Source organism: Leptonychotes weddellii, chromosome 11, assembly GCF_054177405.1.
Source record: "Leptonychotes weddellii isolate Sample4059 chromosome 11, ASM5417740v2, whole genome shotgun sequence".
Lineage (NCBI taxonomy): Eukaryota > Metazoa > Chordata > Mammalia > Carnivora > Phocidae > Leptonychotes > Leptonychotes weddellii.
Window position 1 is genome coordinate 59,759,638 of NC_138379.1, and position 25,257 is coordinate 59,784,894.

Below are 25,257 nucleotides of genomic sequence, written 5' to 3' on the forward strand. Positions count from 1 at the left end.
GATGTGCGGAGAAGTGAATCATTGTACTTTTAATTTACATTTCCCCAATGATGAGTGATGTTCAGCATCTTTTCAGGTGTCTGTTGGCTTTCTATATGTCATCTTTGGAAAAATGTCTCTTCAGGTGCTCTGCCCATTTTTTAATTGGATTATTTGATTTGGGGTGTTGAGTTGTATCAGTTCTTTGTGTATTTTGGATACTAACCCTTTATTGGATATGTCATATACAAATATCTTTTCCCATTCCGTAGGTTGTCTTTTAGTGTTGTTAGTTGTTTCCTTCACTGTGCAAAAGCTTTTAATTTTGATGTAGTCCCAATACTTTATTTTGCTTTAGTTTCCATTGCCTCAGGAGACAAACCTAGAAAAATGTGTTACAGCTGATGTCAGAGAAATTACTGCCTGTGCTCTCTTTTAGGATTTTTATGGTCTCATATTTAGGTCTTTAATCCATTTTGAGTTTATTTTTGTGTTTGGTGTAAGAAAGTGGTCCAGTTTCATTCCTCCACATGTTGCTTCCAGTTTTCCCAACACCATTTGTTGAGGAGACTGTCTTTTCTCATTGCATCTTCTTTCCTGCTATGTCAAAGGTTAATTGACCATATAATCATGGGTTTATTTCTCGGTTTTCTATTCTGTTCCATTGATCGATGTGTCTATCTTATGCCAGGACCATACTGTTTTGATTATTACAGTTTGTAATATAACTTAAAGTCTGGAATTGTGATACCTCCAATTTGGTTTTTCTTTTTCAAGATTGGGGTCTTTTGTGGTTCCATACACATTATAGGATTGCTTGTTCTAGTCCTGTGAAAAAATGCTGTTGGTTTGCATTTATTAGAGTGCACTGCATTAGTATCAGGGATTACATTAAATGTGTAGGTCACTTTGGGTAATATAGACATTTTAAAAATATTTGCTCTTCCAACCCTTGAGCATGGAATCTCTTCCCATTTCTTTGTGTTGTCTTGAATTTCTTTCATCAGTATTTTATAGTTTTCAGAGTTTATTCCTATATTTTTTTTTGGTGCAACTGTAAATGGGATTGTTTTCTTAATGTCACTTTGTGCTGCTTCATTATTAGTGTATATGACAATGCAAAAGATTTCTGTACATTGATTTTGTATCTTGTGACTTTATTGAATCTATCTATCAGTTCTGGTATTTTTTTGGTGGAGTCTTTAGGGTTTTTCTATTTATAGTATCATATCATCTGCAAATAATGAAAGTTTTAATTCTTTTTTACCACTCTGAATGCCTTTTATTTCTTTTTTGTTGTCTGATTGCTATGGCTAAGATTTCCAGTACTATGTTGAACAAAAGTGATGAGAGTGGACATTCTTGTCTTGTTCTTGACCTTAGGGGAAAAGCTCTCAGTTCCCCCATTGAGTATGATGTTTGCTGTGGGTTTTTCATATAAGGCCTTTATTATGTTGAGGTATGTTTCCTCTAGATCTACTTCATTGAGGGTTTTTATCATGAATGGATGTTGTACTTTGTTGGAGGGCAGAAGATGAGTGGCACCTGCCAGCTCCTTTGTTCCTGGAGGCATCTTCCTGTGATCCCTGATCTTTGGGCCACACTCTGAGATGAGTAAATCACTCTCCTTCCTTCAGCACTTCAAACTGCTGCTTCTACGCTGTATCTCTGCCGACCGTTTGTGGTGCTTTCTCTTTAAGGGTAGGGACTCAGTTTCCTAAAGTTTTCCAAGCTCTCCCAGAGCTGAGCCCACTGATTTTTAAAATCCCAGGCTTTAAGTCCCACTGGTTATAAGAACGCATGAGATTCAGCCCCTCTCACTTCCAAAGCCAAATGTTATGGGGATTCATCCTCTCTGTTCATGAGCTCCCCGGTGTGAAAGTCTGTTTTTCATCCTTCTCCATATCACCGGCTTCCTCCCCACTGTGGACAGTCCTGGGGCCTATATCTAGACTTCTTGGATGTCCATGGGAAGTTGCAGTCCCTCCTGCTGGGAGGCGAAAAGCCACCCGTGCCATGGGAAGCTGAGTTTGGAAGAAATAAGGAAAGGAGACTGTTGGTCACAGCTGGTTCATTGTTCAGGAAACCCAGAGTGATCTCCGGGGGTCATCTGCAGACTATTCTGTTTGTTTCACCACTGGCATTGGTCAGTAGCATCAGGGCCATTTTGCTCCCAAACCACACCTTCACTATTCCTACCTTCTATGATGTGTCATCTTCTTGACCTTTAGTTGTGGAGTTTACTCTGCCAATCTTTGGATTGTTTTCTGGGTTATTTATGCTGATGTGAATGAGTGTTATCTAGTTGTATCCATGGGACAAGGCAAATTTAGGGTCCTCTTACTCTGCCATCTTCCCAGCTTGTATCTTCTCTGTTTTTTTGTTTGAAATACTTTTTGCACACAGAGAAACAAAATTTTGCTGCTTTGGGAGGAAAGATGAAGAATGAAATTGTTGGTAATTTGGCAACACCTGGGCTTTTGAGGGAGGCAGAAAGAGGAACGACGTAAGTCATTTTTCATGTATTTAATGTGATTAATGTGTAAAATCCATTGCCTTTAACTTATGAGCAGTGATTTTCTCCCATCTTAGTACCTGCTCTTTAAAGGAATACAATATTCCTACTATCATTATATATGTGAGAAGATTACAGAAACTAAAGGCAACTCTCCAAAGTCTTGCAACAACATAATGGAGGTGAGAGCCACCTGATACATTTTTAAAAAAAAAAGAATTCTCTTATATCCACACTCCTTCATAATGAAACTGTGTCAGCAAAATATGGCAAAAATGGACATTCCTCTACATCTTCTATCTGGTTTGATATCAAAGATGTTACTTTTAATGAAGTTTCAGGGGATAATAAGCCTCGGGGGCAGTGAGGTTTTTTTTTAAAGATTTTATTTATTTATTTGAGACAGAGAGAATGAGAGAGAGCACATGAGAGGGGGGAGGGTCAGAGGGAGAAGCAGGCTCCCTGCCGAGCAGGGAGCCCGATGCGGGACTCGATCCAGGGACTCCAGGATCATGACCTGAGCTGAAAGCAGTCGCTTAACCAACTGAGCCACCCAGGCGCCCAAGAGAATTCTAAGAAAAGGAGGGATGCTCTTTCCTGGACCTTTCAAAAATATATAAACATTTTTTTTTGAAAATTCAGTAAGTTTTTCCCTTGAAAGTAAAATACACTAACATGTTTAAAATTGATTAAAGGGTAGGGTGCCTGGGTGGCTCAGTTGGTTAAGCGACTGCCTTCGGCCCAGGTCATGATCCTGGAGTCCCTGGATGGAGTCCCACATCGGGCTCCCTGCTCGGCGGGGAGCCTGCTTCTCCCTCTGACCCTCCCCCCTCTCATGTGCTCTCTCTCTCTCATTCTCTCTGTCTCAAATAAATAAATAAAATCTTTAAAAAAAAATTGATTAAAGGGTGCCTGGGTGGCTCAGTCGGTTAAGCCTCTGACTTTGGCTCAGGTCATGATCCCAGGGTTCTGGGATGGAGCCCCGCCCGCATCGGGCTCCCTGCTCAGCAGGAAGCCTGCTTCTTCTTCTCTCTCTACCCCTCCCCCTGCTCATTCTCTCACTCTCTCTCAGATAAATAAATAAAATCTTCTTTAAAAAATCTTAAAAAAATAGTTGATTTAATTTTTCAATGTGTAATATCAATCAGCTGATAGACCAGTTATATCAGACCTCTTCCTGTCAACAGAAAAATTCATGGACTGCAAATTAATTCAACTATATTAAAAAATAAAAGTACAACCAACAGTTCTCAAAATCTTGTTCCCCAATACTTCCTATCACTTCCCCAAAACACACTGACATCATAATAAAATAGAGTTTATTTAGATAATCTGATAATTTGTAAAATTATTTTAAGAAAGATTAGTTTATTAATTTAAGAAAATAGAGGGGCGCCTGGGTGTCCCGGGATGGAGTTCCGCATCGGGCTCCCTGCTCAGCAGGGAGTCTGCTTCTCCCTCTGACCCTCCCGACCCTCCCCCCCTCATGCTCTCTCTCTCTCAGTCTCTCTCTCAAATAAATAAATAAAAATCTTTAAAAAAAAGTTTAATTTAAGAAAATAGATAAAAATTATACCAGTATTTCAAAGAACAATAATTTAAGAAGGAAAAAAGTATTTTGTAGTCAAATTAATTTGGGATATGTGTTAAGAAAGTTTTTTTACCTGTTTATTTAAAAATTTCTTTTTTGGGGGGGCAGGCAGAGGGAGAGAGAGAATCTTAATCAGGTTCCACACCCAGCGTAGAGCCCATCGTGGAGCTGGATCTCACAACCCTGAGATCATGACCTGAGCCGAAATCAGAAGTTAGATGCTGAAATAACTGGGCCACCCAGATGCCCCTAAAAATTTCTTTAAAAAATAAAAAAAGAAATTTAAAAAATTTCTTTAATTCAAAACTTCTCTAGGCCTTTCACATGCCAAAAGTGCCTTATGAATCTCCAAGCAGGGGATTCACAATACTTTGTAAACACATTTCACCATAAATTCTTTCTCCATAAATATCTGCCAAGATTTTAGAGAGTCAGGAACAAGTTAGGAAATAGAGAATCAAAAAAAAAGAAAAAGTGGGCACTTGGGTGGCTCAGTTGGTTAAGCGACTGCCTTTGGCTCAGGTCATGATCCTGGAGTCCCAGGATTGAATCCCTCATCGGGCTCCCTGCTCAGCAGGGAGTCTGCTTCTCCCTCTGACCCTGCCCCCTCTCATGTGCGCTCTCTCTCCCTCATTCTCTATCTCTCTCTAACAAATAAATAAAATCTTAAAAAAAAAAAAAGAAAAAGTATTCCTCTTTATCAGACCACTTCCCTCACTAGGTTTCACAAAGGATAACTAGCTACAATAGACATTGCAAAAATTATTTTAAAGATTAAGTGGGTGGGGAATTAATGTGTTTTTATTTAACATATAAGAATGAAAGGCTTAATAAAGTAAAGCCCACTACTATCTGCTGCAGCAAAAAAAAAAAAAAAAAAAAAAAGCAGAGAGATGATTAATTGCAACATCTGCCCACAAGGAAGTTACAAAGCAGAAAATGGCTGGGACAACGCACATGGTACAATTTGAGAAGTTACTTACATGTGCTGTATATCCATGTTACATATACACAATGCTTTGTACTTTTCACATATTATCTGTCATAATCTTAACACTGTATGAGGTGGTTACGGTATAACTCTCCCCATTTAACAAATGAAGACACTGAGGCCACAAGAGGTGCCACGACAGGTCTGAAGTTCCACATGTCCAAACGGAGGAGGGAGAGGATGAGGGAGAAGAAAAGGTGAGGAGAGACAGACCAGGGTTCAGTCTATAAAGAGAACTTCCTAGATTGTGCATCTCAGCCACAGATCTAAAAATCTCTTTCCACTCAGAAAGAAATAAGTTGTGCTTTCATGATCGCCCTTGGTTGAATGTGAGAATAATCTGGAACTAATGCTCTCTGAAGGAAAGCAAGCACACAGTTGCTCCACAGCTCTCTGAGCAGCCATGTGATCCATCCTACAGGTGATAAAAGTGGAATGAATGGGTATAGACACTTTGCCAATGGTAGTCTTTGCAGTGAGAGGAAGAGGAAGCCATTGCCCTCAGCAAAAGTGAGATGGGCTGAAATGTTGGAACCGTTCAGTGGTACTTGGGCTGTATAGCCATGCACGCACAACTTTTTTAAAAACTTTCATTATGGAGATTCCAGCAAGGGTTGGGGGTGAGGGTGGGGAGAATGAACAGCTTTGAGGTTATAATTTTGTAATTCTCCATCCCTGACTTCTCTGTCACCATAAAACTACCATTTAATTACATTTTGATACATGTAAGTTTCTTAGGAATTAAAAATGCCACATTATAAAAGAATAGACTTTACTCAATAAACACATTTTTAAAGAATAAACAAAGGATGTGATGTGCTAGCCTAAGACATAAAAGATCTTGGGCTTAGCTCTAGCCACTGAAAGAGGAGGCCAGTATACAAAGATAAAATGAAGTAAATATATTTTTCTTAATAGTCATTAGGTGGATAACAACCCTGAACAATTTTATGGTGTTTTAAAGATCAAAAAACACATCTATATAAAATTCTGATTTCATCTCAGAGCAATCCTGTGTCAGCAAAATATGGCAAAAATGGACATTCCTCTACATCTTCTATCTGGGTTGATATCAAAGATGTTACTTTTAATGAAGTTTCAGGGGATAATAAGCCTCGGGGGCAGTGAGGTTTCTACAAGGAATAGCTATCTTTGAATTAAACTAAACAGCCCAAGGATTATTTTTCTGACCAAAATAAATTCATAGGCCTAATCTTTTTGTTTGTGGAAAGACACTACAATGTACAGCTATTAGCCTTTTCCTTGCCTATCTGGATAACGATAGAGCTATGTGGTTGGCACAGTGGTAAATGCTTTAGATGAATTATTTATCATTATTAAATCAGAGTTAGATGATATTATTTGACTTCATTGATTAGGAAAGTGAGGTTCTGGAAGTTTAAATATTTCTTGAGGCCAAACATCTAATAAGTGGCTTATGTCTACCACCAGAAAGAATTCCAATTGTTTAGGAAACAATCTAAAACTTCCCAAACAGTAGTTTGTTTTAATTTTTTCAATCAGAGAAATAATCAAATGAACCTTTTATAAATGATTAGGAACTCCCTTTATGCCTAGAAATATTTTTACCTTAAAGTCTATTTTATCTGAAATAATTTTGCTTTGGTTAGAATTTCTTTTATTTATCTTTTTGTTTTAAGTCAATATCTTGAAAACTGCCTATTGCTCTGTTTTATTTTCTTATTCCAGGCCAACAGCCTTTTCCTTTGAACTGGAGAACTGAGTTCAATTATGGTGAGTGACTTACCACGATGTCATCTTGTCCTGTTTCTCTCTTTTTTCTTCCCCTCCCTTTTCTTTCCCTGACTGCTTTTTTTATTGTTAGTCTCTGCTTTTAGTTTTCTGTAAGTAAATTATGATGTTTCACACCATGAATTTATTTTTGTTATACTGCTTGGGATTTATTGGTATCTCTGAATTTGAGCTATTTTTCTTCAAATGTGATATAGCTTATACTCTTTCTCTCTTTCTTTCCCTTCCTTATGGAAGGCTAATGTAAAGAAATGCAGGAACTTCTTCTACTCACTGTATTTCTTCAAACTTTCTTATTTTCCATATCTTTGTCTCTCTGTGCCACATTCTGGATAATTATTTCAGTTCAATTTGATAGTTCATTTATGCTCTCTATGGCTGTGTTAACCTGCAAAGTTTGTTTCTTTTATTGATATTGTTTCTTTGATTTGGAGAAGCTCTATGGGCCCCTTTTCCAAAGTGCCTTGAGAAATTTGGTTGTCTTTTGTCTCTTAATCATTATTCTAATACTCTGTTTTATTCCTTTAGATATATGAAACACTTGTTTTATACTTTTTGGATATATGATTTCTACTAACATGTACTCAAGGCGTTTTGTTTCCTCATTTTTTTAAAATATGAGCTCATATTCCTTGATGCCTTATAGAGAGGAATCCTTTGGGGATTAAAATGTGTCCCCCAAGAGAGGTTTTTCATTTTCCTCTTCCAAACAACAGGATGCCATGAATCTGGAATCACTCTAAACTAAATTTTTGTCTCTGGGTTGATTGGGCTACATACATATTAGGATTTCACTGTTTCAATACAAGTGGTCACTAGCTATCAGGGGAGAATTTTTGTGTTAATTCTTCTCAAAGCCGAGGACAAAATAAGGCAATTGTCCCTACTATCTCCTACTGCATAGCGGGATATTTAATCTCTACTTATCCACTGAGGATGGAGCACATGAGTAGTTTAGGCTATTTGCGGGGGTCTCTGATCCACTTTCCTACCCTCCTTGGGTTCCAGGCCTTATCTCTTGTCCACCATGCATACAGCCCATTGAAATAAGGTCTAAACTTTGGGGATAGATAGATACGTTGGTTAGAGCAAGTATGAGCTTGAGTACTCCCTTCACTTGCTAGTCTGTATAGAAACTTCTTATGGTTTATGACCCAAAGCAATGTCATCCATTCATTTTCTACCATCTCAAACATGCATTAAAAACTGTCATTGTGTGTGTGTGTGTGTGTGTTAGGGAACATTTTTAGAATTTTTTGTATCATTTTGTATCATAGTAACATTATTATCTAGTAGGTTGTATTATCTAGTATGTTATATATATTTTTCACTCTTAGGTATGCAGACACACACAAACATAAACGAATCCTCACCATTGAACTTAGTTCCTATAAAAAATTAAGGAGAAATTTTTTTCTTGCCTTTTTATTTTGTCTTATGTATTGGCTAATGTTGGCTTGATCTGCCAATATGCAACTTGAAACTTTTATTCAGATGCAAAAAACAGTTAAAAGAATATCAAAGGAAACCTACCAAACTGTTCAACTGTTCAAACACTAGTACTTAAGTGGAAACATGAATTATAAGCTGACCAAACCCCTACTGGATTTTCAAGTGTAACATCTAGCCAAATTTCACCACCCCACTCTAACATATATTTCAACACAGCTGTAGTCCCTACTAAAATAAAATTACCTCTGAAAGCTTTTAGAGGGAATAGAGTCAGTTAAAATAAACACCCTTTAACACTGAGTTTAGATCTTTAGTTGAGACTTTTTACTGCAATTAGCCTTTCTTTTTCTCTTTTTTTTTTAAAGATTTTATTTATTGATTTGACACAGAGAGAGAGAGAGAACACAAGCAGGGGAGCAACAGAGGGAGAGAGAGAAGCGGATTTCCCACTGAGCAGGGAGCCCAATGTGGGGCTCAATCCCAGGAATCTAAGATCATGATCTGAGCTGAAGGCAGACACTTAACCAACTGAGCCACCCAGGTGCCCCTACAATCAGCCTTTCCAACAAAGAGTGCTATTTTATAAATTGTATTTAATCTAAACTGTTGTTTATTTAGACAGTAATGAATCTCTTTTATTTCCTGTCCACTTATATGCCTTCAGGCTCAAATATTTAATGTATTTTTTTTCTCAAACAAGTCATTCCAACCTTTTCCTGTCTCTCCTCCTTTTTCTACATGGCTACTGACCTTCCTGCTGAAAGCTAGATGTAGAGTAGGCTTTTATCTTAATTGCTGGCTAATTTTAGCTTCTTTAAACTTTCATACCCCCAATTCTTTTGCACTATATTTTGGTTTTGCTACTTCTAGTTTAGAGAGCTCAATTCAATTAAGAAATAGACTGTGGCTTCTACCATATTATGTATCTTCCTGTCTTTACAGCCAGTTAAAAAAAAAAAAGGTGGTGGTAGGAGAAAAAAAACAGAAAAAGTGGGACAAATAAACAAAATAATGTCATAGAATGTAATTCAGTGTAAATGGACCAAAATCTTTGGTTTCAAAGGAACAGATTGTTTGGCTGGAATCAGAAAATAGAGTAATAGGTCTTTTCAAGAGATTCAAGATTCTGTATCTTATAGCAGGATACAAAGAAGTCAAGGAGCAAAGATATAGGAGGGAAATTCTAGCAAAAGCAAAATAGCTGCAGTTACACTGATTTTGGATAAAACAGACTTTAAGGAAAAACATTACTATAGATATACTGTTACTAATTACTTATAACTCAGCTGGCTGCACTTTCAGATTTTCCTTTGTAATCAAAGACAGACGTCTATGAGGAGGGAGACTCTATTCTACTCTCTTCTCTCCTGCTTAGCATGCTGAGCACATCTCTCTTCTCTGAACACATGTGGCAAAATGTGACTCTGAAGGGAACAAAAAGCCCTTCATTAGGCTGTGACTAAGATGATGTGGTTCGTTTCTATTTAAAGTGTGGTTCTCAGACAAATCACATCAATTTTACCTGAGAACTTGTCAGACAGAGTCTTAGGCCCAACTCCAGATTTATTGAATCAGAATCTGTGTTTTACTAAGATTTCCAGGTGATTCCTATGCCTGTTAAAGTCTGAAAAGCACTGCTCTAGTGCATCTTTCCAGAGAACTACACAATGTCAATAGTGAAGTGGGATTTTCCTTTGTTTTCCTCTTGTACTCTGTGAACATTATCTTCTTTGGGACTTTTTGAAAGTGATGGGTTAGTGCTTTCAAGATCTGGAGGATAATGTCTATTATTTGAATATGAATATTCCCCAAAATTGTATGATCAACAAAGAATACAAATAAAAGCACACATAATCCATGCCTTCAGCATTTCTAGGAGACAGGGAGTATCTGTTTCAGGAAAAAAAATCACTAAATACCAACAGATAAAAGAATGGTTGAAATGGAAGACAGGCAACTAATGTCCAAATTATATGCAACTGTAGTCTCTAAAAACAAAACCAAATCACTACATTGGCACAGAACTAAAAAACAGAATCCAAGAAAGTAAGAATTCAGGAATACCATCAACAAAATCACAACCTATTATGTTACACAGGTTTTGGGAATCAAATGTCATATTAGTATATTTTGTGAGTATATGGATTTTAATATTCTGTCTCACCTTCCCCTGCCATCCTCTTTTCCTTCCCTAGGTGAACCTCAAAATGTTGATTTCAGTTGTGACAACATTTACCAACTGCAATATTTTTCAGATAGAATGAAATAATCACTCTGTTTCTGTCATTCTAGCTTCTGTGCTTACTAATCAATTGATTAGAGGTTCTCAATAAACAAGAGGAAAATTATATAATTAATAAGTAAAACTGACAGAAGAAATGGGTATAACAGACCAAATACCACACATGGAAGTGCTTTGGAAACAATAAAACTCTAGAAGAATAAAAATAATTTTATAAGTACAGCTGGCCCCACTGATTAGGCATTGCCAGATTTCCTCCTTGGGTTTTATTACTAACTCAAAAACCTAAGAAAACCAGGATGCTGTGTTAAAATCGTTCCTGCCCATTATTGTCTCCAGTTACTGGCACTTAATAGGCACCAAACAAATATTTGTTGAAAGAAGTACTGAAAAAATAAAATATGCTCAGCATGTTCATTTACCTTTAACTTTAAGACTACTACGGTGGAGCCCCTCATTCCCTATGGGGGAGAATGCTCTTAGTAGGGTAAAATTTTCTGTTCTCAAATCTTCCACAGCAATTCCTTTCAGTACAGAAATTTTAACAGAAAAAAATCTGCCTTTTAAACTCCTAGTAGGAGAAAAAATACAACTTCAAAGAGATAAGGAAAATTTAAGGAAGATAGGTAGGTTTTTACTGTATAATAATATATAAATTAGAATGTAGGCTCTCAGAACTAGTTTAAATCATGGCTTTGCCAGATGGTACTACATGACCTGGAGCAAGTTATTGACCACCCTGTGCCTCAACTGCATCCTTTGTAAATAGAAGTTGATCTAAATAATACATATCTCACTGGTTATTGCAAAGACTAAATGAGGTAATGTGGGCAAGGCAAAGACCCCTGGTTGCCTCCTCTTTATCTCATTTCCCTTTTTCATTCCTAATTTTGGGGTGATGTGATAGTAATGTTTAGGATAACTAGGTGTAAGACATGCTGGGTTGAGATTCTGAGAAGTTCCTTGAAAGGGAGGCTGACTCGGCTTGCATGTACCTTTCACGGGGGTGGATGAGGATGGGATGGCTGGGGATGGCTGGGATGAGGATGTGGTGGCGGAAGCTGAAGTAGTCATCTTACAACCATGAGAGGGAAAGGGAGGAGACCCCTCAGATGTGATATGCTGGCAACAAATTCCCGCCATCAAGTATCTTGGTATTTCTGGTTATGTGAGAAAAATAAGCACCCATCATTTTTAGCTACGTTTCTATTTTATGTAGCTGAATGTTAATATACCTGATAAGCTTTTCACATTGTACCTGGACACACTAAGCATTTGATAAATCTTAGATATTAAGTTTTAAGATACTAAGTTGTAAGATAGTTGTAATTCACATCCATTTAATGCTAATGTAAAGTTTCCATTTTTGGAAAATTATTTGCCTTTCTTATCTTTATTTGATTAGCTTTTACTTTAAAAATTCTTCTAATTAAAAAAAAAAACAATCAAAAACTATCTCAGACCCTTACCTTCAAATCTTAAAATGAGATGTAGTAACAGATACTCTTCACTGAACATTTAGTTTAATACAGGGTCTACACTTGTTCTGTGTACCCCTTCCCTCCTAATCCACACAACAGCTTTCACAGGAGGTATAATCTCCCCTTACTGCACTGGGAGCTAGATCCCAAAAATGCTATGTAATTTTCTTGAGGCCACACTTCTATCAAAGGGAAAAACTCATCCAAATCCTTATAGAGTCTGACTCCAAAGCTCATTTCCTTAGTGATCACATACTAACCCTACAGTTAGTTGTAAATTATTTTGGTTAGAGGTAATACAGAAAGGCAAATTAAGTCTGAAAAGGGCACATTGTGCCAAGGAACTCCTTGAAAATCCTCCTTTGCAGGCTAGAAGGTTTTGGGGCCATCCTTCATATAACAATTCTTCCTTTATCTGGGAAAAAGATGGATGTCATGAATTGTTTCTCTGGAGATGATGGTGTTGAAGTTTTAGACCATTCCACTCCCAAGAGATTATCACATCAGTAAAATCAGCAAGAAGTGGGAGGGAGTTAAAAAGCCTGAGAGGGTCCTCAAAATCTTTCTGTCTTGCTCTAATGGTCCTCAAATGTTAGTGTGCATCAGAATTTCCTGGAAGGTTTGTTAAACACAGAGCTGGGCCCCACCCTCAGATTTTCTGAATCAGTAAGTATGGTCTGAAGTCCTAGAATCTGTATTTCTAACAATATCCCATGTTGCATTTATGTTGCTGGTAGAGCAGATAAGAAGGATGGGAGGTGAGCCGGTACAGGTGGTGATTTTGAATATGTTGATCAGGGTAAGCCCTTAACATTTGAGTTAAGACTTGGTGAGAGTAGTAGGTGGTGGTCCACAATGTTTGGACTTTTTTTTTAAGAATTTTTTTAAAGGGATGCCTGGGTGGCTCAGTCGGTTAAGCGTCTGCCTTCAGCTCAGGTCATGATCCCAGGCTCCTGGGATCGAGTCCCGTATCGGGCTCCCTGCTCTGCGGGGAGCCTGCTTCTCCCTCTGCCTCTGCCTCTCTCTCTCTCTCTCTATCTCTCATGAATAAATAAATAAAATCTTTAAAAAAAAAAAAGAATTTTTTTAAAGATTTATTTATTTATTTGAGAGAGAGAGAGAGAGCACGAGCACAGGGGAGGGGCAGAGGGAGGGGGAGAAGCAGACTTCCCCACTAAGCAGGGAGCCCAACGACATGGGGCTAGATTCCAGGACCCCAAGATCATGACCTGAGCCAAAGGCAGACACTTAACTCACTGAGCCACCCAGGTGCCCCTTGTTTGGATTTTAGGAGCAACTTATGGAAAGAAACTTTACCAGCAAAGGGCTAAGAAATCTCTGTAATTAATGTGTGATTATTACTTAATGCAATCTCATGCATAAATAAAAGCAACACTGTTTAAAAAACCACTTTGATGTTTGTTTCTTGAAATTCTGAATTATTCAATCAAAGCCTTACAAATAGAAGCCATTAATTAATTTAGGGTCTGCAAAGAAAAAACTCTTTGACAAGGAATTCCAATAAACAGACATATTGTTAAAATTTATGACTTGATAAATTTAATATAAGACTGTTTTAAAATTCACCTCAACTATAGAGGTCATAAACTGTTTCTGAAATCATGGTTTCACTCTGATGACACCTCACTCTTGTAGAGCTGGGAATATTGTTGACGAGCTAGAAATCACCTATGCAAAAAGGAGGTAGTTCCAGTACAAGGAAGTTAAGGTGGGATTTTAAGATTTGTAACAAAGGAAGAACTTCAGGTCACTTTCTCTCTCACCTGACAGACAATCTCTGTGTCAAACCAAACAAATAAACAACAACCCCAAAACTTAAAACAAATGCTGTCGGAGAAGATATGTGATGGTGGGGAATGGAGGATGGGTAAGAACAAAGAAAGTAGACAGCTCTCAAAGGCACTAGGTAGAGAATCACACGCGCTTACCTTACCCCCTAGAAAGTGTTTACTTTCTCAGCTTGTTTTGAGATTTCAGCTGCCTGGCCCCCAGCGACAGGCTCTTCTTGGCCCTACTCTTGAATACTTGAGTCCAAGATCAGCTAATCTCTCACTCAGTACCGAGGCATCCTTATTGCTTGCCTGCTAGCCTTGCACTAACAGAGTTTCTGGACTTATCACATGTCTGAGCCAGTCTTTACGAGTTCATGACTACCTCAGTTTTTGTAGGACTGTTTGCGGGTTTTGGTGATCCCCTTGGCTTTTGCAGTCCTGATGGCAGGGTTTCTACATGTGAATGTCAGCCCAGAGGTTGGGACCTACTACCTATTGAGAGACCAGCTTAATTCTGACATCTTGCTTGCCTACGTTCACAAATATCAAAAGAATTGGGAATCCTCATTATTGTGTTCCATACTCTCGTCAGAACATCAGCTTGTTAGATCTCTTGCCAGACAGGTACTGGAATATCACCTAATATATGAAAGAAAACCTAAGTTTAGGGATGAGAAGAGGAGAAACAGTAATCCTTTAATGAAAGGCAATACTAAAACATTAGATATATTGGGAAGAACATGATGCACAGCTGTGATTGTAGAAACTGTACAGAGCTACCTTTGTCAGGCAGAACAGTGCGTCCCTTCTGGCAGGATCTAGACTGGACCAAAGACAGTAAGGTAGACCATGTGGTAGAAACTTTCCCCTGCCCTGAGGTAAGGCATAGCTTTGAGAAAAGGCAGAAAGAGAGCCCAGAATGAGGATGATGGTGAGAATTCACATTTGCAAGAGGCAGGTACTTTACATCATTTTATTTATTGAATGATCACAAAGTCTTACAAGAGAGAATTATGCCACTCACTGTGCTTTCCTCAAAGCAACATTAGAGGGAAGCTACTTGTGAAGTAATGAGAAATATTTATATTGGTCTCTGCCCCTGGTTCCTGACACAGAGCTCCTAAGACCTTGGTAATTTCCTGAGTAGTAGACTCATCTGACACAAAGTTCCTAAATCTCTTAGAATTTCCTGGGTGATGGGAACCCATTTTGTTCTAATGAGGTGTCTCTTGGTAGGCTCATCGATGGGGACTGCTCACCAGAAACACCAAGCCAGGGGCACCTGGGTGGCTCAATTAGTTAAGCATCTGACTCTTGATTTCAGCTCAGGTCATGATCTCAGGGTAGTGGGATCGAGTCCCATCGTGTTCTGCAGGGAGCCTGCTTGAGATTCTCTGCCCCTCCCCGCTGTGTGTGCACTCTCTCTCTCCAAAATAAATAAATCTTTAAAAAGAAAGAAGGAAGGAAAGAAAAGAAAGAAAGAAAGAAAGAAAGAAAGAAAGAAAGAAAGAAGGAAAGAAAGAAAAAGAAAGAAAGAAAGAAAGAAAGAAAGAAAGAAAGAAAGAAAGAAAGAAAGAAAGAAAAGAAAGAAAAGAAAGAAAGAAAGAAAGAAAGAAAGAAAGAAAGAAAGAAAGAAAGAAAGAAAGGAAGGAAGGAAGGAAGGAAGGAAGGAAGGAAGAAAGAAAGAAGGAAGGAAACACACACCAGGCCATGACTAAAAGTTTGGAATGTTTAGCCCTACCCTCTGTTTTCTGGAGAGGGAAGAGGAGCTAGAAATGAAGTTAATAATCAATCATGCCTCTGTGATGAAACTTCCATAAAAACCCCAATGGTATGGGGCTCAGAGAACTTCCAGGTTGGTGAACACATCTATAGGTCAGATGGGTGGTGTACCCCAACTCCATGGTGACAGAAGCTCCTGCACTCAAGACCCTTCTAGATCTTGTCCTATGTATCTCTTCATCTGGCTGTTCATGTTCATCTATACCCTTTATCATATTCTTTATTATGTAGTAAATTCATAAAGTATTTCTGGGTTCCATAAGCCGTTCTAGCAAATCCAAGGACGAGGTCATGGGAATTTCTGATTCGTAGCCAAGTGGACAAATTGTGGGTAAATTGGGGACCTGCTACCTGTGATTGGTATTTAAAATGGGGGTGGACAGTTTTATGGGATTGAGCCCTTAATCTGTGGGGTTTGCACAAACTCTGGTTAGTGTCGGAATTGAATTGAATTGTAAGACACCCAGCTGATATTGAAGAATTGGTTGGTGTGGGAAAAACTACACCCCACATCTGGTGTCAGAAGAATTGTATGTGAGAGTAAAAGCAATAGGGAGCTTTTCCTACAGCACTATTATTACCTCCATTTGAAATAGAGCCAAAAAAATTAAAAATGCTGCTCAGAGAGATCTGCCACTTGTCCCCAGCCCTGGGACAACTAATACAGAATGTGATCCAAGTGAAAAAGCTTGAACCCCTTCTTTGAACCCCTTCTTCTCCCCTACCCTCCCCTCTCCCTTTTCATCCTCCTGCCCTTTGCCCAGTAATCATGACATTTTTGTCATGTGTCTCCTAAAATCCTCAGATATCTACCTGCTTTTCCCTATTATTATCACCATGGAATTGATCCTTTCTCATTGCCTTCTTGAATATGAACCTGCCAACTAGCTAGTGTGCTAGCCCCATACAGTGCCTCATGTTCCTCTCTGGCTCCATGATAAAACTATGAAAATGCAAATCTAATGATTTTTGCTCCTTTGCTTAAAGTTCTTTCATGATGCTCCACTGTCTTCACCACAGAGTCCAAGCTCCTTTAAATGGCAATCTAGGTCCTTCGTGGAGTGGTCCCTGCTCTCATTTCTCCTTATACCCCAGCCCTTCAGTGTGTGTATATGTATGAGCATATGTACATACATGTGCACATGTACATGTGTGTGCACACACACACACACAAACATGCACTCACACATACACAAAGGTTTTTTTTAACCAGAATACCCACAGGTGATCTCTCAATGAACAACCCACTTCCATGGCTCTCTATGCTGCTATGTTCTTTGTACCATCTAAAAACCTCTTCATCTGGTTCCATAGTATTTGTCAAGATTTTACTCCAACGGAAAATGAAACTTGCCATGAATTACCTAGACTGGAAGACACGTTCTCTTCTCTTTTCCCATTGAATTTAGTGCATTTCTCTATAACTAAAGGACTTATCACATTGCTATAATTAATTTCTCCATTAAAGTCTCATTCTGTTTCTCCCCCACTAGTCTCTAGGTTCCTCAAAGCCATATGCTAAGTCATTATTTTTGTATCCTCAGTAATTGTGACTGATTCTAGTGCACAGTAATTGTTCAATAAACATTTGAAGAATGGACTAATGGAAAAATGGACAGATGAATGAATGAGATACACCTAATTACACAATTAGGTGTAATTTGGGGGCCAAGCAGACCTTGAATTTGGAAGCCAGCTCTTCCATATGACTTTGGATAAGTCACTTAACCCTTTTAAATCCTCTAATATATAAAATCTGTAAACTTGGGGAAATAGTACTACCTAACTCATAGGGAAATAACAAAGATTAAGTAATACATATAAAGCACATTAACACAATCATGGCAATGTAGAAAGTGTTAAGTGCTAAGTGTTTTTATTTTTTATAAAGATTTTATTTATTTATTTTACTTGAGAGAGAGAGAGAGAGAAACAGCATGAGAGCGGAGGGGGTCAGAGGGAGAAGCAGGCTCCCTGCCGAGCCGGGAGCCCGATGTGGGACTCGATCCCAGGACTCCGGGATCATGACCTGAGCTGAAGGCAGTTGCTTAACCAATTGAGCCACCCAGGTGCCCCGCTAAGTGTTTTTATTAATAGGAATAACTTAGCTCCAGTGACAAATACATTACACACATACAGACTGAACAAAAATTACTAAAGAGAGAGAGGAGGCCTCTGGAAGAAGAGGAACCCAAAATTTTCTTTGGAAAGAGAAAGGAAGACAAGTTGGAGAATAGATGAAATCTAGAAAAGTCTTCTGAGGCTTTGCAGTTAATCACCTGATATCACCACTTGAAGCCATTTTTAAGCAGTCCATTGGAAATGAGAATGGGTTGAGGCATTGCTTTTATTGTCTAAATAGTCAAGGTTATCCTTTGGTGGCAAACCGAGTCAAAAGGAATATTCTGAATTTTATCAAAAATAATATTTCTTTCTCTAAAGAGTACTGGGATTAAGCATTCCAGAGTACTTGATCTTGACCAAATAAAGATATGCCACATTTTATTCCTACATTTTCACAATATTTTTATACATATTATGGTGAAATTTCCAGAGCCATTGGATCATGTTTTGCTGGCATAATTGCTAAAATGGTTACAAGTCATTTGTGAGTAAAATTATGCCAAATGTCTTAACTATTTTATGTCTCCAAGCTGTAAGGATAAGAATATTTATAGTTACTTTCTAGTTTAAATACATTATAAACCTAAATGCTTCAAAGTTAGTAACAGTGACACCAGCTAAGACATGAGCAACAAAACAAGTTTCATTATCTCCATCTCTTTCCTGTAACCTATGAATCAACAACATTATTTTGTATTAAGTATACATTCATTTTCTTCTTTTCATTCACCTGTCTGTTTTTGACAATGGTCACACCTATTCATGCTCCAAGAATTTTCATGAGGCAATGTCTTCACATACATACTGAGAATGGATGTGCCTAGCTTTGGCAATGGATCAAATGCAAGATCACAAATGCAAGAATGTGATGAATGAACATTACTATATTTTAGAACAATGTTTCCCAGCAGGGAACATTTTTTAAAAAATGGCTTTCCATTAAAACACACACACGCACACATTTCAAGAACTGGTCAGTTTTCTTCTTCATGAATAGTTTTCCCCTAAATAAAATATACCCTTTATCCTGTTTCATTATCTGTTAGATGTCTTTTGATAACCAGATGCTTAAGATTATAGGAACAATATGCTGACTAGAGATCCTACCCCCAATCCAATAACCACTGTCCCCTCTCCAGCTTATATTAACCAGGGTAGAGTGAGTCTGACTTAAAGAAGGTCGACTATACTATGCTCTGTAAACATCACCCTGTGACACTATATAATATAGGGCAAACAAGTTGTTTCCTAAACCATATTTTAACTCTTAAAACATCTCTCACTAACAGAGTCTATATTCATGAGTCAGTAAAACAAGCAGAAAAGTGAGGGAGAATAATCTCCATATAATAGGTTTATTACATTGTGACTGAGAGCAACAAATACCAAAGGTCTGATGAAATTTTCAGCTTTCCAGAAATTTTGCATGTCATGAAATGACAAATTCTTTGACTTATAGTTATCCTCAGTAATGAATAAATGATAGTATATTTGAGAGTGAATACAAATGAGAGACTAAATGAGAATACTGAAAACCATGAGTAATCCCAAAATAGTTTAAAATAGGTCTAGACATACACAAATCCCTGCCCCCTTATATTTATTGACTGGCTCTTACTACAACTGTCTCTTCGTATACCTCAGGATCCTTTACATGGGCATTATTTACATGCCCAGAGTTTTTGCTCCTATGCTCTTCCCTGGACCAATTTAACACTCTTAGGCACAGCGTAAAAGGAATTCTATTACCCTTTCTCTGTTCTATCAGCACCTCCTAAAATTCTACTCCCAAACTAGACATTACATGGGCAATGGGAGGATGCAAATGCTTAATATTCTATAACCTAAATAAGCCAATTGTATTTAATCCAGAATTTTTATATAAATATTATTCAGACCCAGAAGCCTTTAATTAGCATGATTTCATTGGATGGTTCAGAAAACTGAACTCATAATGATATTAAGTGATCACCAAAGCAGTGACTCACATCAGCGTCTAGCAATAATCTAGAAATATTAAATAAATAGTTCTTCCCCAAATATTATTAAGGGCAGAGTGATAAAGGTATCCTGATATAAGAATTATCCTCCTCCAAGATCAATGAACAATCTATTTCCCTAATGGGTTTGGAAACATGCAAATCTAGTTAAAGCTATATGCAATTTTAAATGAATAATAACACTTGCAGCTAGATATGAAGTATTGCTATGTGTCAAGCTCAGTTCTAAATATTTTTTTGTTTATTAATTTATTTAATCTTCATAACACCACTGAGTGGTAGGTCTTATTATCATTCCCCTTTTATAGAGGTGGAAACTGAGGCACAGAGGGTTAGGTGACCTAAGTCACAAAGCACAGCTGGTGAGGCAGTCTGCACTCTTACTCACCCCAACACAGTGTATGTGGCATCAATGGATGACTTTTATTCTTTTAGTCCACAGATGTCCCCCAAAAAACAAAACAAACAAAAAAACTACCCTAAGGATTAGACACTGACAAAGGATTGTCACATGGTATCTCTGTTAAATATCAGAATATCATAACATCACTATGGGAAAAGTAACCTAAGAGCAAGAAGGATATGTGTAAGAACATACAGCTGAGGAAATCTAGGGAAATAGCAGGAAACAGATTACCAATAGGTAATCTGAGAAGCAACTGTGATTCCCCTCTTCAAGCAAAGGTATCAGGTGGATAAAAAGCCTAAGAGGCAGAAGAGCAGGCATCACTGGCCTCTGCAAACAGCAGCTGGGGGCAAAAGTACTGACAGACATGTGTCAATCCCTTCAGGCTCCTCCCTGCTCCCAGTCATGAAAAGTAATGTATGCATGGAATGATGTCCAGGCCTTGTATGTCCCTCAGGAGGGTCCCCATGAGTGGACTAGAAGATTATTGCTAGAGATTAAATCTGGATTAATATCAAAGACAATAAGCAGATAATTCAGATTCTGTATTATTGTTATCAGAGGTAAGTCAATATTATCAAAGCTAAGTATTAGGGAAAAATTATTCTAGAAAGTGAAGTTCAGTGGATACTTGAATAAATTGCCAAGTCAATCAAAGAATGAGTCAATTAGCATAGTGATTGGTTTTGATGAAATGTGTATAAACCAAGCTCTAATTCTTAAGTTGGTGATCTTCCTTTTCTCTATCAGATACCAGTTTGTTCCTTCTTCAGCTTGTTGTAGACTTAGAGTAAGACATTCATGAAGTAGAGGGTACTCCAAGCTTCTACAGGAGGGATTGAGATACAGGCATCCATCAGCTTTTTGGGAAAAGGATGCCTAATAAAAAACATGCTACTTCCTTATTCTCTGGGAAGATGAAGGCATATTCCTTCAACCAATAAGTACATTTGTGGCCTCTAAAAGAAGAGAAGGTCTGCCCTGTATAAGAAAGGGTCAGGAGATTTCACTTCCCATAATTATCAAGACAGTAAAGAAGAATATACAGAAATTACTAAAATCATATCTAATAGGTGGTTATCTGAAAACCACTTATTACAATATGAATGAATCCTTGCATTCAAAGGATAGAAACCAGGAAACCAGATGAGGGATCACCCACATCAACATTCTGTTGATACAGAATCAAGCAAAAAGAGGCACGACCAGACACCGATGCAGGTAATTTACCGTTTGCACTCTACAAATATTCCTACTCAGAGCTGGGCTGTACTGCAGGCAAGGCTTTTTTCTCTGACCCAGCTGTGAGGAGCCTGAGACATTATAGTGCAGGAGATGCCCTCATTAAGTAGGTTAGGGTATTCTAGCTTTTTCAGAAATCCTTAGAAAGAAAATATTTTGTTTTTGTCCCCGCAAACCTCCCCCATCACTACACCGTCCCCTTCCCAATATCCAGTGAACTCATAGTGCTTACTTGGGATACTTTCTAGATTGAATGAAGGGCAGAATCTCGGAGTCTTGATTAGATGACGGAAGTAGTAAATCTCGAAACCGTTCTGTCAAAAGAAAAACATCAAGTTGTGAAAAAATAAAAGTCATGAAAATAATTTCAAAATGCAATTATTACCTATTGTTTTAATTTGTCCATTAGTTTGGCTGCACATCCTTTATTAGAAATGTGCCCACCATTTTGTATAGTACTGACATATGTCATTTTCACTTTAATGACTATATCTTTTTATGATTAAGATATTCCAACAACTGCCAGTGGAAAAATAGAAAGTATTCATTAATATAGACTAGTAAAATCTTATAATTGAAAGATTAGAGGAAACACTCATGACCAATAAATATACCTAAGAGATACGCAATCTCATTAGTAACCTGGAAAGTGCTAATCAAAGCCACATCCCATTAGATAGCATTCATATATTATGTGGCATTTGATTGACAGAAATGAATCTCACAAGACCAAGTGTTAGAGAAGATGTGGATCAACATAAGCTCTCATATAGTTCTGGTGAGAATGCAAGTTGGTACAATAGCTTTGGAAAACAATGTGCGATTATCTTCTAAGTTTCACCTCTGTGTACCCTATGAGCCAATATTTCCATTCCCAGGTATATACTCCGTAGAAACTTTCACATAATGTCTTAGGCAGCAAGTAAAAGAATATTCATAGCAGCACTGTTCATTACAACATAAAGAGAAACCACTCAATTGCCCATCAACAGGAGAATGGACAATTTGCAGCACATATATACAATGGAATATTAATTGAAGTGAAACTGAATGAAATCAGTTACAAATAAAAACATAGTAAAATGGTGAGTGGAAAAAATACTAGTAGATTACATACAGAAAAATATCATTTGTTGAGTTAAAAAACAACTAAGCAGTGTATTGTTTAGAAATGTTATGTATAAAACAAAGCGATCCAATAAAAAAAAGAATAATATACATAATCCAGGATAATGGTTATCTTTTAGAAGGGGTAAGAAGATGAAATAGGAGAAAAGCAAAAGGTAGGTCATCATTGTTAATACTTTACATCTATATGAAATATATGAAATTTAGATGTGTATATAAATATACCTATAGCATCGTAAAGGAATGAATGTGGGTCAGGGATTGTCCAATGATGACATTAGCCCATGAACCAAAACTTTGACTAATAAAATTCTGTGCTTATTAAGCTCATAATGAAGGAAGGAGGGAGGGGAAGAGAAAGAGAAGGATGAGAAAAGAAGGTAGGAAGGAGAGAGGGGTGAGAGAAAGGAAAATGGGGGGGAAGGAAAAAGAGGAATGTGGAGGAAGGAAGAATCCTCAGTTCTACTTTAGAAATAGTTGTACTGCATAATTATCTGCATTGCATAGAGTAATCTATCACTCTGAGGCTGATCCCATGTTTCCAGAACTAGGTACTCATTACCTCTAGTCATCCCTATTGGGAAGGTTTCTTTGATCCCTCCTCTTTCTTTTATTCTTCCTCCAAAATCTGGAATAGATGGCCCTACTGTTTGTACTCCTAGTATACTCCATGCTTACACTCTTACAGAATGTTTCAGACTACATTTTTATTGTTAGATACAATTGTCTATCCACCTCTCCTTCTCCTTCTAGTAGATGGGTATTGCATCATCTGGATATGGAACATTATCTGATACCTATTAAGATGCTAGATAAATATTAGTTGAAACAATATATCCATTTTTTCTGCATAAAGAAAGTTGCCAAGGTTAATCATAATGCCTTTCAGAAAAGCCCAACTGGTCATCTATCAACCATGAAAAGCAAGGGTACCGGAGCTCCAGCCTTGACAGGGTCACAGGGTCAGGCTGAGAGAGAGTGCAAAGCTGAAGCTCCAAGCTGCTATAAATCCATCACTAACCGAAGGTGCCCAATTTCCACAAAATACTGAAAATTTGCAGTTGATGACAATCACCACTTCCCAGTTACTGAATAGCCAGATGTTAAACACTGGTGAACACAGTGGTTACAAAGTATGCTGAGAAGCAGGATGGGGATTTATCTCCATATTTATTACAACACATTGAATCGGATGTTTAACTGACCTCTACTCTGTTGCTTCTCATCAGCACTCTGACGTTCTTACCATACACTTGGGGAGGAACTGAGAAGATCCTAAGAGAGGTGGTTGTACTGTAGAATCCACAGATCTAAGAAAGCACAATTTCTTTTTCTCCTTCAAGCACACTTTTTTTAGTTCATATTTTAAAAATTAAATTATATCGACCGATAATAGTGCTACTTTTAATGAGCAGAGTTAATATTTCAGTGAAATGACTAGTAAATTCTTGTGATGGGACCCTTGTCTTTCAGTACACGTCCCAATTTATGTAGCATTTCATTAAATGAGTGATTTGCAGTATTTCTCCTTTTCCCCTTTTCCCTTCCATTTATCCCTTTCCTAAACAAATCTTGAAAAACAGAGCCAAAACCCAACCACAAACATAAACTTCACATCAAGTAAAGAAAGAACTGTTCAAACAGCTACATTGAATATGATATATCCTTGGGTGCTAACAATATAAAGTTTTACTGAATGATTCTCAAACTGATTGCAAGGAAAAGAAAAATCAGAATTCTTAATGCAAACAACCATAACATAATACAGCTGGAGGCTTTTCCGTGTTTCTATAATCACAAAAAACATTTGACTGTAAATTTGGAAGACAATCTCTGGAGATAACATTATATTGATAGGATTTAAAACACATACACACCCACACACACAGAGCAAAAGTAGCATATAAGAAATTACTTGCAAATCCACCCAAACTATAAAATCTATAATGAATATTCTTACATTTGAAGCATCCTTTAATCTGATATTATAAATGCAAGCAACACCAAGCAAACATGAAGATCCTTCAGTAGCTACCATGAATGTAAAAAAAATTTCATACATATACAAAGAAAATAGCTGCTTAAAATTATATCCTTTTAAAATGTTTATTTTTATTATATTCATAAATTCCTAAATATGAACAATTAACTTTATCCCATACAGGTATAATGATTGTTTACTTTTTATGAGAATAAAAATAAATGATAAAAAGTATCCTCAGGAAAAAAAAAAGAAAAATACAAGTAAATGAAAAATTGTTTAGTCTCCCAGATTTCTGCCTATCAAATAATTAATTAGCATCCCATTGTTTATCTGATGCTGGGAAAAAAAGACCAAAATAAACTGGTGTTTTCTCTGTTCAATAGCAGAATTTTTAAAATAATACTTCTCTTGCTGCAAATGTCACACCAGATGATCTGCTTTCTCAGGAGGCCCAAAGTCTATTTCTTAGGAAAATGGCAGTTATCCGAACACTAGATCTCAATCCTTTCACTGGGCTCTTAGAATAACTTCATTAAAGCCACTGAAAAGAACCAGAGGATTTTTGAAAGGTTATATTTTGATGAGTTGACTAATGATGAGATAATGTCTGAACATGATTGTCTACCAGTCAGGGATATATCTTAATTAAAATAAGCTTTTGTAGACTTTCACCTACTCTTCCATTCTCCCATTCAATCAATGAAAAGATTGTGAGGCTATCAGACCTGGACGGCATACTACACATGATTACACTATTTTGGGCTCTCTGGACAA

At 37.4% G+C, this 25,257-nt stretch overlaps 1 protein-coding gene across 1 annotated transcript in view; it reads right to left on the reverse strand.

Moving 5' to 3' along the window:
• NOX4 (NADPH oxidase 4) overlaps nucleotides 1-25,257 on the reverse strand; it is a 139,680-nt gene that overhangs the window by 25,038 nt on the left and 89,385 nt on the right. Inside the window, exon 10 of the mRNA XM_081797335.1 lies at nucleotides 21,604-21,685. Within this exon, the coding sequence (XP_081653461.1) occupies nucleotides 21,604-21,685 (82 nt within the window). The remainder of the gene's footprint in view (nucleotides 1-21,603; nucleotides 21,686-25,257) is intronic.